Here is a 13,464-nt window from a genome sequence, read left to right on the forward strand (position 1 = left end):
CCATGGACCAAACGATCGTTTTTCAAAGCTCCAATACAACCTGAAGTTGGCAAGATGGGGAAGGTACAGGGGCGCATGGGCGTAGCCAGGGGGGGGGGTTTTGGGGTTCAAACCCCCCCCCGAAATGAAATCCCCCCCCCCCGAAGGAGGGGGAGTCGGAATTTAGTGACTGATTTTTTGCTTTGATTTTGTTTATTTTAGGTGAGATTTTAATACTTAACCATCACCTGCCCCAGCACAACCAAAGGGGTTTTAAGTTTTAAAACCCCCTACCAGGGGGTTTTGAGTTTAAAACCCCCTACCAGGGGGTTTTCAGTTTAAAACCCCCTACCAGGGGGTTCGAGTTTAAAAACCCCTACCGGAGGGGGGTTCGAGTATAAAACCCCTACCAGAGGGGTTCGAGTTAAAAAAAAACCTACTAGGGGTTTTGAGTTTAAAACCCCCTACCAGGGGTTTGGAGTTTTAAACCATGGGGTTTTTGCAGTTAACTCCCCCTCTTCTATAAAACAAAACAAAAAAAAAATGCAAACGAAAATCCCCTAATTCCAAGTGCACAGTTAAGGAAGATTTTGATTTTAAAACCCCGTCTAAAATTTACGATAAACCCCCTCTTTAATATAAAAAAAAGCAGCTAATTACTCACTCAAAATGTTATGAGCGTGGCTAAATTGTTTTGACTCAGTTTTGAGTTTAAACCCCACTTCAGCGGGTTTTGAAGGTAAAAAATACCTCTTTAATAATAAAAACAAAGCAAAGTATACACTAAAAATGTTATGAGTGTAGTCAAAGGGGTTTTGAGTTTAAACTTCCCTCCAGTGGGGTTTGAGGATAAATTTAAATACATCTTCAGTGTAAGAAAAAATCAAATTACGCACTCAAAATGCTATGAACGTTGCCGAAAGGGGTTTTGAGTTTAAACCCCCATTCAAATGGGTTTGATGCTAAAAATACATCTTCAATATAAAAAAAAAGCAAATTACACACTAAAATTATTTGAGTGTAGCCAAGCCAATCGGGGGTTTTGAGTTTAAACCCTTCTTCTACAAATGGCTTTTTTTTTTTAAGTTTAAAACCCCCTCCAGATGGTTTTGAGCTTAAGATCCCCCTACAGAGCATTTTGAGATGGAAAAATCCTATGCCGAACTGGGAGTCGACCCCTTAGTAAGATTGTGAGAGAACGACGCATGAGGTTTGCGGGACATGTTCTCCGACAAAATGAATTAAGCATAAGAAGAGTTGCAATGATATCCTAGTACAACTTGACGCCACTCATTCATGGAGGTCCTCATAGTAGGTGGGAAGAGGCTTCAGACATTACCAGTGACAGATTTTTATGGAAACAGCTTGACGTCAAATGCTCCGAACGGCGTAGGAGGGTCTAAGTCAGTAAGAATATCACATTAGGTTTTTGAAATAAAACTTTTTAATAGCAGGAAAATGCAGTGTAGATACCTTAGAATATGCATTTTGTTGGCTTTCAATACCAGAAATAGTGCTTGTCGGCGGGGCTTCGCCCCGCGATGGGGAGCTCCTAGCGCTCCCCCAGACCCCCCTTGCTAGTAATGGCGGGGAGTCTACAATTTTATGAAAACAGCTTGATGGCAAATGCGCCGAACGACGAGGGAGGGTCTAAGTCAGTAAGAATAACACATTAGGTTTTTGAAATAGAACTTTTTAATAGCAGGAAAATGCAGTGTAGATACCTTAGAATATGCATTTTGTTAGTTTTCAATATCAGAAATAGTGCTTGGCGGCGGGGCTTCGCCCCGCGCTGGGGGAGCTCCTAGCGCTCCCCCAGACCCCTTTGCTAGTAATTGCGGAGAATCTACAATTTTTCCACTAACTCATGGAAGAACCTATTCTAGGACACAATAAACGTCTTCCGAAAGAATGAAGGGTCAGAATGTAATAAAGATTTTGTACGCACACACACACACACATAAATAGATATAATTTTTTTTCGCAGGGGGGAGGTCGGGGGTGGGGGGAGAAAAAAAATTCACCCTCTAAAGCCCCCCCCGAAAAAAAATCCTGGCTACGCCCATGCAGGGGCGTAATCTTAATTTTGTAAAATGAAATGTGGGGGACGGAGAAAGACGCGAAACGAAACTCCCACAATCCATTAGTGACAGGATACAGACAAGCTATTAGGAACATAAAGAATAGAAATTCAATGAAGGTTCTCATCAAAGCAGACGACAAGCCCCCTACACGTCACTTCTTGTTATTAAATAAAAAAAAAAGGCTTGACATTACACAGTGTTAATAAGACGACTCAGACAGTGGGGAAAAATGGCCGCTCAGCCACTTCCTGGGTGAAAGGTATAGAACTAGTAAGGTAGCAGTTCTTTTTAGCTACCTGTTACACTTACAGAAATAGTTCTTTCAAGTTACCTGTTACAGGAACAGTTCATTTAAGTTGAACACTTCTTTTAAGTTACCTGAAACATGTACAGTTCTTTTAAGTTACCTGAAACATGAATAGTTCTTTTAAGTTACCTGAAACATGTACAGTTATTTTAAGTTACCTGAAACATGAATAGTTCTTTTAAGTTACCTGAAACATGTACAGTTCTTTTAAGTTACCTGAAACATGAATAGTTCTTTTAAGTTACCTGAAACATGTACAGTTATTTTAAGTTACCTGAAACATGAATAGTTCTTTTAAGTTACCTGAAACATGTACAGTTATTTTAAGTTACCTGAAACATGAATAGTTCTTTTAAGTTACCTGAAACATGTACAGTTCTTTTAAGTTACCTGAAACATGAACAGTTCTTATAAGTTACCTATTACTCGAACAGTTCTTATAAGTTACCTGAAACATGTACAGTTCTTATAAGTTACCTGAAACATGTACAGTTCTTATAAGTTACCTGAAACATGAACAGTTCTTATAAGTTACCTATTACTCGAACAGTTCTTATAAGTTACCTATTACTCGAACAGTTCTTATAAGTTACCTATTACTGGAACAGTTCTTATAAGTTACCTGAAACATGAACAGTTCTTATAAGTTACCTATTACTCGAACAGTTCTTAAAAGTTACCTGAAACATGTACAGTTCTTATAAGTTACCTGAAACATGTACAGTTCTTATAAGTTACCTGAAACATGTAGAGTTCTTTTAAGTTACCTGTTTTTCTCTTAATAAATAATGGATTAAAAAAAAACATCCATATAAAAATTTGATAAAACTGTATTTTGCCAAGTCACTGGTTTTCCTGGCTAGCTCAGGCAACCCATTCCATGCTCTAATAGCACTAGGGAAGAAGGAGCACTTGTACAAATTTGTCCTAGCACATGGGACGAGGAATGTGCCTTTATCTTTGTGTCTTTCAGAGTATTTTATTAAATTTTGTTTTTGTCTTTGAAGATTATGATTCAGTGTTTTATGTACAATTGCTACTTTACTTTTGAGTCTTCTATCCTGAAGGCTTTCTAAATTTAGTGATTTTACTAAAGGTGTTACTCTAGTCGTTTGTTATGAATCTCACTGCTCTATTTTGTGTCTGTTCCAGTTTCTTAATGTTTTCTTGAGTTGAGGGGGTCCCAAAGGGAGGATGCATATTCTATTATTGGCCAAACCATGGTTAAATAACATTTTAGTTTTATGTTCTTATTTGGTTTATGGAAATTTGTTTTAATAAACCCTAATGCTTTGTTTGATTTTTTTTATATAATTTCATCAATATGTGGATTCCATGACAGTTTTACATTTATTATAACACCTAGGTATTTTGAGTTTTTAGTCTGTGTTACTGGTTTGCCATGAATAAGATAAGTGGAATTAATTTGTTTTAGTTTTTTTTGTTACTCTTAACAACTGACATTTTTCTGGGTGGAAAGACATGCTCCAATTTGATTCCCGTGTCTGTAATTCATCTAATTCTCTTTGTAAAATATCTGTGTCTTGTGTTGTTTTTATTGTTCTATATATTATGCAATCGTCTGCAAATAATCTGACTTTTGTTTCTGAAGTAATACAATTTGGTAAATCATTTATGTAAATTAAAAATAGTAGTGGACCCAAGACTGTTCCTTGAGGTACACCTGAGTTTACTGTTATTGGTGTTGATTTAGAGCCATTTATTATTACAGTTTGTTCTCTACCTATCAGAAAATCTTTAATCCACTGATGCAGAGGACCATTAATGCCAAAATATTTTAATTTTTTAAGCAAACTAGGGTGGTGAGCTTTGCCAAAAAGCCTTGGAAAAATCTAATAAGATAGCATCTATTTGTTCACTATTATCTAAGCCTTTTGACGCTCAGTAAACGCAACTCTGCCCGAGTCGGGTGTCGAACCTCGAGCCCCCTTTCTAGGTAGGCGAGACAAACCAAGTTCAAGCGCACTTGGTCTCTCGACCACGCTTACCACTGTTGCTATAGGTACCTAGATCTACCCAATATAATTAGAGGTCACAACTGCTCTCTAATTTTATCACATTACTATATTTTTTACGATAGCTCTGTTCAAGTCACTCCTTCATAGAACCTGGAATCTGGGTGGATGGGCGGACAGCTGACCTCAAAAACGGCTCTAACGATTTTCCTAGAAATGTAACAGTGGATGCGGTGGCGTAGCCAGGGTGGAGGGAGGAGGGGAGAATCGGAAAATTCCCCGGGTCTCCGCTTGAGGGGGGGGGGGCCAAATGAGTGTTTTTACATTAAAAAATTAAATATTACGAAAAATGCAGGGTCCCCCAAAGAGGTCAAGCTTCCGCGCCCCCAAACAATGGTAAATTCCTAGCTACGCCCTTGAGTTGATGTGTAAGAGTTCTGAATCAGAATGTAAGGTCTGGTGTTAGATCTAGATGACCACATAATGAACATACCAATATATAATCGCACAAGAATACCTTCCTCGCTGGCCGAATCAGAAAATGCATATTTTCTAGCTGAAAGTGTCACGGTTTCGGTGACCAAATTAAACCAAAATATTCTGTATATTATTATTACATAATTATCTTATTATATTCCAAATTTAATTAGAAAATTATTGTCGTTTTCAAATATATATATTTTTAAAATGTTTTTCTTGTTAAAAAACTTAGTGTGACACATTTCTGCCCTCTCGTGTACATTGAATCGATTGATCGATCTCTAACCTCCGATCCCCCTGACAACCATCTCTGGTATGAACATTATGCTATTACTTCACCAGGTGTCGCTTTGATAGCATAGCACGAAGAGGACATGTAGCATTACTCTTGTCATTATTTTGGTTCTTTTAAACAATTATCTCCCTTGTGTGACAATGTCGTCTGCAAATATCAAAGGAAAGAAAATACACGGGGAGGGAGGGGGGGGGAAGAACATCTTGTTAGCAAAATTCTTTTTTTTTTAAATGTTCTTTTGTATGTAAATTAAAAATTAAATTCTAGCCTTCTATAAATAATTGACTTCTAGTTTTTAGTGTTTTATACAAACTTTATGGTTTGTATTTTGAGGGAGATTACTAGATATACATAATTGTGAGCGTGAAAACTAAATTATATTCATTTAAATGGAAACTACAATTTAAACCAAAATTTTTAAATTATATATGCACAAATACAACATCATATTAATTGAAGTGAATTTCACTTCACTAATAATTGCATTACTTTTCTTTTGTAGCAAAGGAAAAAATAAATGAAAAATCTAAAAATTAAAGTTTATAAACTCTTTCCATTGAAACTAATGACACTTCCTTTCGAAAGAATCACATTATCAAGGACTTCGACTGTGTCTACAATAAAAGACAATAGTCAACCTAATGATCGTCACGTTTGCACAATTTCTGAACATCTGAACATAACCTTGACTGTTCAACAGTGTTACATGTTAACATGTTTTTCTTTTGTGTTATTGTAAGTTTAAGTATAATCCGAATTTTTTAAAAAGTCGGAAATCTTAACTTACAAAAAAAAAATTAAAAAAATCTTAAAATTAAACATGTTACAACTGCTATTTCCATTTGACTCTTTACACAGGAATCTGAAGTAAATCACCAGACAACTAAGAGTGGAGATCAATCTTCACAAATCGGATCAAGAATTAGCTATTTCAATTAATCTCGAACAAGTACACCATTTATGTCGGCTCTATGTTAATCATGGTTTATGCTTTTTGTTTTAATTCATTTCATTCCTATGTAAGTAAAATTTATATCTTTTTTACAATAAAAAAAAAACAAGGTTACAAAGACCGTTTGTGTGGTTGCTAATAGGTATAATGTTTTTTGTTTGGGATAATGCACAAATTGTAAGACAAATTTCCATATACACGCTCATACGTACATAGGCATCTAAACATCTATATTGTTTCGGTAATTTTTTTCCCTTCATATGACAATTTTGGAATTCCTCCTTTAAGATTCGGAACACTAATTCCTCATCATCAAGGTGGCAATCATGTCTGCTAGAGTCAGTAGGCTATCTGAGGAGTTTCTGCCTAACTCTGCAGCCACCACAGTAGAGCCACCACGGTGTCTACGACGGTACCGCGCTTTTCACTTTAGCAGATACTTTGAAAAAGTACTTTTTAATTGATGTTTTAAATTACGTTTTATTTATATGCATACTAAATACATTTTTTTCTCTTTAAAAATAAAAGTAAACATTTTTTGTTAATGTAATAGTTAGTATGACAGAACTTACATAACTAAGCAATAAAATTGTAAAACAAAATGTTTTTGACAAAAAATCTAAAACCGTTTGCATTAATGTGTTAAAATTATCGTAAATAGTAATCTCCCTTACTAAATAGCCTCCCGTGTTTTACTATTAATAGTGAATAGTTGTATCAAAAAAGGCTGGCATAGTTGATTTTTTTAACTAAAATTTTTCACTTTCATAAAAGAAAAAAGTAGCCGTTGCATCAAATCTTTGAAAGGTCTAAAATATCATGATGTCGGATTTTCACTATCTTTTCTTGTTTACGAGATATAAAGAGGGCGGACGGATGGACGGACGGACGGAAAGACAGACCACACAATACTAATAGCGTCTATTCACCTTTCGGGGGACGCTAAAATTTAAACATGTCTACAACAGATAACAATTAACAATCTATATATCATGAAGTGTGATCAAGGTATACCGTATGTCTTGTGTGGAGGGGGTCGCGAACCACAGGTTGGGAACCCCTGATCTAGGGAAAGATACTTAGGGCTTCAGCCAGACTCTCTCTCTCTCTCCCTCTATATTCTTTCAATGAGCAACTAACATACTGTTAATTAAACATAAAAAGTATTATATAGATAAATATTTGAAAAAGAAACATTGTACAACTTACAACCGTATTTATGTATGTGTTAAGTGCTTTTTAAATGTATTCCTAGTCTCCGACACCTAATAAAAAGCTATTGATGTTCTTTACTTAAATCTAGCTTCAGATGAAACACATTGCAATATATCCTGCACATGAAAGCCAAGTTAAGTTGACAGATGAAGAACAAAGAAGGGAACCATTTGCTATATAGACCTACAAACAGACACGCCAGAAACGAAAAGACTTATTCACCATGAATGGATCTCAGGGAAGCGGCGGGACTGCCTCTGCTAGAGACATTCTCATCTCCATGGAGACCTTAGATAATGTTGATAATATTCTCAATCTTGGGATTATCTCGTTCCTCGCCATCCTGGGCATCTGTTCCAACTTTTTAAACATTGTCGTCTTCTCCGCCCAGGGATTCCAGGACAGCGTCAACATCTCGCTGACCGCGATGGCTATCTGGGATCTCCTCAAGTGCATTGTGGGGCTCGCCATTCGCGTGTACGGCCCTCTGGGGTGGATCTCGCCCGCTTACAAAAAGACCTGGAAAAATATTTCTACGCCTACGTTGAACTACGTCCAGGTCTTCGCCAACTACGTCACCTACGTCATGGCCGCCTACGTGGCCTTCGAGCGCTGCCTCTGCGTGACCTTGCCCTTTAGGGTCAAGCTCATTTTCACCCCTGCATTAACTTTAACGATTATGGTCCTGATATCAATATCAGTTATCGTTTCATTCGGGGTCATCTTTTTTATTTACGATTTAAAGTTGGCTTTCGACCCCACTTATAACAGCTCCGTCGTCGAATACTCATACAACACATTTTATCAAGACAACGGAGCTTCCGTAATCGATTATTTCAACCTCATTGGAATCGTCAACCCGATCTTCTCCTTTCTTGTCATTGTCGTCTGCACCGCGATGATCTTTTACCGAATGCATAAAATGTCCAAGTTCCGGTCGCAGTCCGTTCGGAAACAAAATGATATGAGCTCCAGGGAAAGGCAGATAATGAAGATGCTTCTGGTGGTCATTATAGTTTACATCCTGGCACTTCTGCCAAGATTCGCGCTGTACGCGGGCAAGATGGTGGAGCCGGAGTTCTACTACCTACGCGCGTACCACAACCTGTTTAACGTCTGCGCCTACGTCGTCATGACAGTTGACTTCATCAACGCCTCTGTCCATCTTTTCATCTATTTGAAGATGAGCACCAACTTCCGGCGGAACTTCTACAATCTCTTCCAATGGCGCAGACGACAAGGACGTCTAGAATGATAATAATAATAATAATAATAATAATAATCTTTATTATCCGTAAGGAAATTTGTCTTACAATTTGTGCATTATGTTCCTTTGTTAATTTACTTTATGTGTCTAGGCATTTGATAAACTAGAAAAAAAAATGTTGTTTGTTTGTTTTTTTTCATCTATCCGTTTATTTTTTTTATTTTTTTTTATTTTTTTTTTTAGAATTAAATTTTAAAAAACTTAAAAAACAACAAACAATTCTAATACTGTGTTTCGGTAGTGTACATTATCTCTCCATATTGCAAGGTTGATCTTCCCTTTTTTATAGTAAAAAATAATAGATTGCAGAGGTAGCGACTGTCCAGTCTATAATATATAATTGGGACAGGATTTATTTATTAGAACAGATATTCTAAATTAGGTGATAAGTGACTTGAATATTTTATGCATCTAAGAATGTATTGCTCCCTCCAGAATGTGATTTCTTGTTCTACATTTGCTTGGTAGGGGAGTAAATTACCTCATCATAAGGCGAGTGAATGAGCTCCCTTACTTTGACCTCTGGCGAGTCCAATCGTCATAGAGGGCCTGTCCACTGACCTGCAACGTCGCCACCTGTGGGCAGAGGAGACCAATAGCTCGTCGCCAGGTATGTACGACCTGGCAACGACGTTGTCAGGACTGAGTTCTGGTCAGCCTGGGTCTCCTGTTAACTGTAGAGGAGAAAGGGGCGGGGGGGGGGGGCAATTCGGGTTGTTGACCTATAATTAATTACTGTTTTTTTTATTGTTTTACTTGGTGAGATGTTTTTGTTTGAATATAATGTAACTCATAATAAGGCAGTGTGGTTTTGTTCCTAGTCCAGGGCAGTTGGACTTTTGGATATAGATATAGTCGAGGTGTAGACTCTAATTTATTTTTCTGTGTTGTCACTATTCAGTCTATGGAATATTAAGCTGGTATATATTTTAATTGATGCTGGATATTTCGAATGTCAGAACTGTGTCTGTATTATAGTACAGATAATGTAATAAACATGTTAAATGTCTGTGAATTGGCATTCTGAATCTGTATTCTGTCGTTATATGTGTTGTTACGGTGTTGCCCAGGACTTGGGTGCATTTAGTAATCAGCATTGGAGTACACATAAGTGTATTAGGGAGGAAAGGAGTCTTGACAGAGATACTGGTCTCCACTGCCCACAGGCTGCGACGTCACTGGTCAGTGTTGAGGTCTTCTTAATCGAATGGTTTCGCTTTTAAGCTGCTAGTGTCTCCATCATTCCAACTAATATTTGCGACTCTTCTACTATATAACTGATTGGCTCCCTTATCAAAGTAATTTTAATGAAAAATTACCAGATAAACTAGCGTTTCTGTCCATCTACCACCTTAAAAGGAAAATCAAACTGTAATATGAAGGTAAAATAATAAACTTTAATTTGGTTTTTCATAAATGCAAATTTTTTTTACTGGAAAAAAAAGTAGGTAACTGAATTTGATTTTAAGCTTTCATGAAATAAAGATTAGGGTTAGGTTAGGTTAGGTTAGGTTATTAATAAATAAAGTGACCGGTGTTATGGACTGTAAGTGTGTGTTTGTATGGTGACCTTGGGAAGAGGTTAGCGATTGGTTGTGAATGATGCAACATAGGTGGCATTGTCGTCAGTTGGTCTTAGTTAGGGGAGACGACTTCAGAAAGTAAGACTGAAAGGTTGTGTTATTGTAGTCCGCTACATTTTTGTTAAAAAATATTATTACTGAAATCTACTAAATCTATTTCATTTATCATTCATTTTGTCGATATTATAAATAAAGTTCTATTTAGTCTTGTACACTAAAGGAAGTTATTCAAATTATTTGAAGTCTATAAGTTGACATACATTACGCCTACAAAGGTTAAGATGTCTACCAACAGTTTGGTGCCAATTGGAAATAGAAAATGACAACAACCGGAAAAAATTATAGCTTTTACATAGCGCTTTTAGCATGCTCATAGCGCTAGGTCCAATCTACTGTGTGGACCGGAAGGGGGGTTCTGGGAAAAGGTTTGGGGTTAGCTGCCTTTAGGCGCTCAGTAAACACAACTCTGCTTGAGTCGGGCGTTGAACCTCGAGCCCCCTTCATAGCTAGCCAAGCCAAGCCATGTTTAAGCGTACTTAGCCTCTCTGCCACGCTTCCCACACACAAAAATCACAAAGACGTCAGAGTTGTCCACTCTATGTAAATAAATGAAGATCGAACATTAATATAAATTTTAAGTTAACCATTGTGAAATTAGTGTTTACTTTTAGTATCAATTCTTTTTAGTATCAATTCTTTTTAGTATCAATTCTTTTTAGTACCAATGCTTTTTAGTACCAATTCTTTTTAGTACCAATTCTTTTTAGTACCAATTCTTTTTAGAATCAATTCTTTTTAGTACCAATTCTTTTTAGTACCAATTCTTTTTAGTATCAATTCTTTTTAGTATCAATTCTTTTTAGTACCAATTCTTTTTAGTACCAATTCTTTTTAGTACCAATTCTTTTTAGTACCAATTCTTTTTAGAATCAATTCTTTTTAGTACCAATTCTTTTTAGTATCAATTCTGTTGACTAGAGTGGTGGATGTTTTGTTTGTTAAATTGATTATGATTAAGTGATTATTTAATGATTTGTTTTGTATCGTTTGCTGATCTATTTGATTAAGTGATTATTTTCTATACTGATTGTTTGATTGTTGGTGCCTCTAGAGTCACTCTAGCCTAAGAAAACACACAGATTAGCCCCAAATCATTGTTGTTATGTTTATGGTCCGTTCAGTTATTCATAGCGTTGAACAAAAGAGATGACGGCCTGAACATTGTTTATGGTGGGAACGATGCCGCCCACACTGCATCACCCCCCCCCCATCCCCCGCTTTTTCCAGGCAGCAGTTGTGAGCGGCTAATATCGGATACAGTTTAGGATCAGTAGCGTCGCAGGTTCTGCTCCGTTGTAGCAATGTATACCACAAGCTGCCTAAGCGTCTCCAGCTCCTGATTTTTCTTAAGGGTTGACTCCCGAAGTCTTTCCAATGTTTGGGTATAGCCGTTAGGCAGCGGAGGTTTGAATTCAGAGTTTTCCTTCTCCTATCTGGAGGCTAACGAGACCCTCCTGCCTGAAGCTTATAAAACAAAATAAAACAAAGCAAAGGTTAATTTCTGCCATCTAGATTGCAACACTTAGAAAGCGTATCTCCCAATTAAGATAACTTGCTAGCCTACTAGGAGCTTCTCTCCAAATGAAGCTAACTTGCTGATCCACTAGAAACTATTCTCCAAATGAAGCTAACTTGCTGATCCACTAGAAACTATTCTCCAAATGAAGCTAACTTGCTGATCCACTAGAAACTATTCTCCAAACGAAGCTAACTTGCTGATCCACGAGGAACTATTCTCCAAATGAAGCTAACATGCTGATCCACGAGGAACAAGCTTTTCTCGTCTCTTCATTCACACAGACGAGAGGAAACTTTACCTCGAGAAAACCAACAAACTTTTCAGTCTGCGACCTACAAACATTTCAGTCTGCGACCTACAAACATTTCAGTCCTCGACCTACAAACATTTCAGTCTGCAGACCAACTTTTATTTTTAGATTATTTTTTTTGTAAAAATTATAAATTTTAAAATAGCATTTTCCTTGTCTGGCCAATTAGCTAATACAATTATTCAAAACATATACATAAACTGTCAGATTTCTAGGTTTAGGCGTTTCGAGATCCGAGTCCATGTGTTTGATGATTCCTGAACCCATGTAGAATTAGCAAGCTGATAAAAGGAATTGTTGCAATATAAACAACACGCACACAAACACAAACAACCAGTCCTTTATGGGCTCTTATATACTTCTTGGTGTACTGTATACATTCTCTCTTTTAGTATTAAAAAAAAAAGTAAAGCATTTTTTTTTCAGATCTTGTTATCTATTGGGCAGATAATGTTAAGGTCATCTGTTTCTATGGCCGACGGTTAAAGTGAGGTCATGTGGCCAGCGCAATAACCTACCTCCTTTACTTTCTTTAACTAAAGACTGGTACCAACTAGAGTTTGGTGGGCTGAGAGAGTCCTAAAAATGCCGAAACTCAAAATCTCAGTCGTCACTGGGAATCGAACCGGAGACACTTCGTTCGGAAGCCATCCGTTTAACCACTTCGCCACCTCGTCCCATCAGGGACACACGCTTCAATTAAAAACTAATTAACCAGATACGAACCAGACCAACTGAGTAGTGGTTATATACTAAGGCAACCTTGGCTGTATGTAGTAGCTGTGGAGTGGCCATGTATAAGCGCAACATTGACTGCGTTTTGTAACTCAGGAGTGTTCAGACGTGAAAACAAACTTATCTTCTTATATAATACAGACGTTACTTCAAAAAAGAAGATGATTACGTCCTACGCGTCATGCATTTAGTCATGCATATTAACCAATGACTTAAATTCTGCCAAGTCACTGGTTTTCCTGGCTAGCTCAGGCAACCCATTCCATGCTCTAACAGCACTAGGGAAGAAGGAGTATTTGTACAAATTTGTCCTAGCATATGGGACGAGGAATGTGCCTTTAATACACACACACTCACAGAAAGAGAGAGAGAGAAAGAAAGACAGACAGACAGAAAGAAAGAAAAGTTCTCCTTTCAGATAGTGCCATCTATGAGGCAGATGATGTAAAGGTCATCTGTTTCTGTGGCCCACGGTTAACAAGGTTATCATGTGGCCAGCACAACTTTTAACCTACACATTCAGACTGGCTGGACTCAGCAGCGCCCAAAGGATCATACAAAAAAACAAAGAAAGAAAGAGAAAAAAAGAGAGAACAAGAAAAAGAGAGAAAGAAAGAAAAAAGAAAAAGAGAGAAAAAAGAAAAAAAGAGAGAAAAAAAGAGAAAAGAGAGAAGTACAGTTGTTGTTTTTTTCAACCCTAAC

At 37.2% G+C, this 13,464-nt stretch overlaps 1 protein-coding gene across 1 annotated transcript; it reads left to right on the forward strand.

The window, feature by feature from the left end:
- Window positions 1-7,511: 7,511 nt before the first annotated feature.
- LOC106077310 (uncharacterized) lies at window positions 7,512-8,543 on the forward strand. Its single transcript, XM_013238079.2, has one exon. The coding sequence runs from the start codon at window positions 7,512-7,514 to the stop codon at window positions 8,541-8,543; it is 1,032 nt and encodes a 343-aa protein (XP_013093533.2).
- The last annotated feature ends 4,921 nt before the right edge of the window (window positions 8,544-13,464 follow it).

This window comes from Biomphalaria glabrata, chromosome 6 (genome assembly GCF_947242115.1).
Source record: "Biomphalaria glabrata chromosome 6, xgBioGlab47.1, whole genome shotgun sequence".
NCBI lineage: Eukaryota > Metazoa > Mollusca > Gastropoda > Planorbidae > Biomphalaria > Biomphalaria glabrata.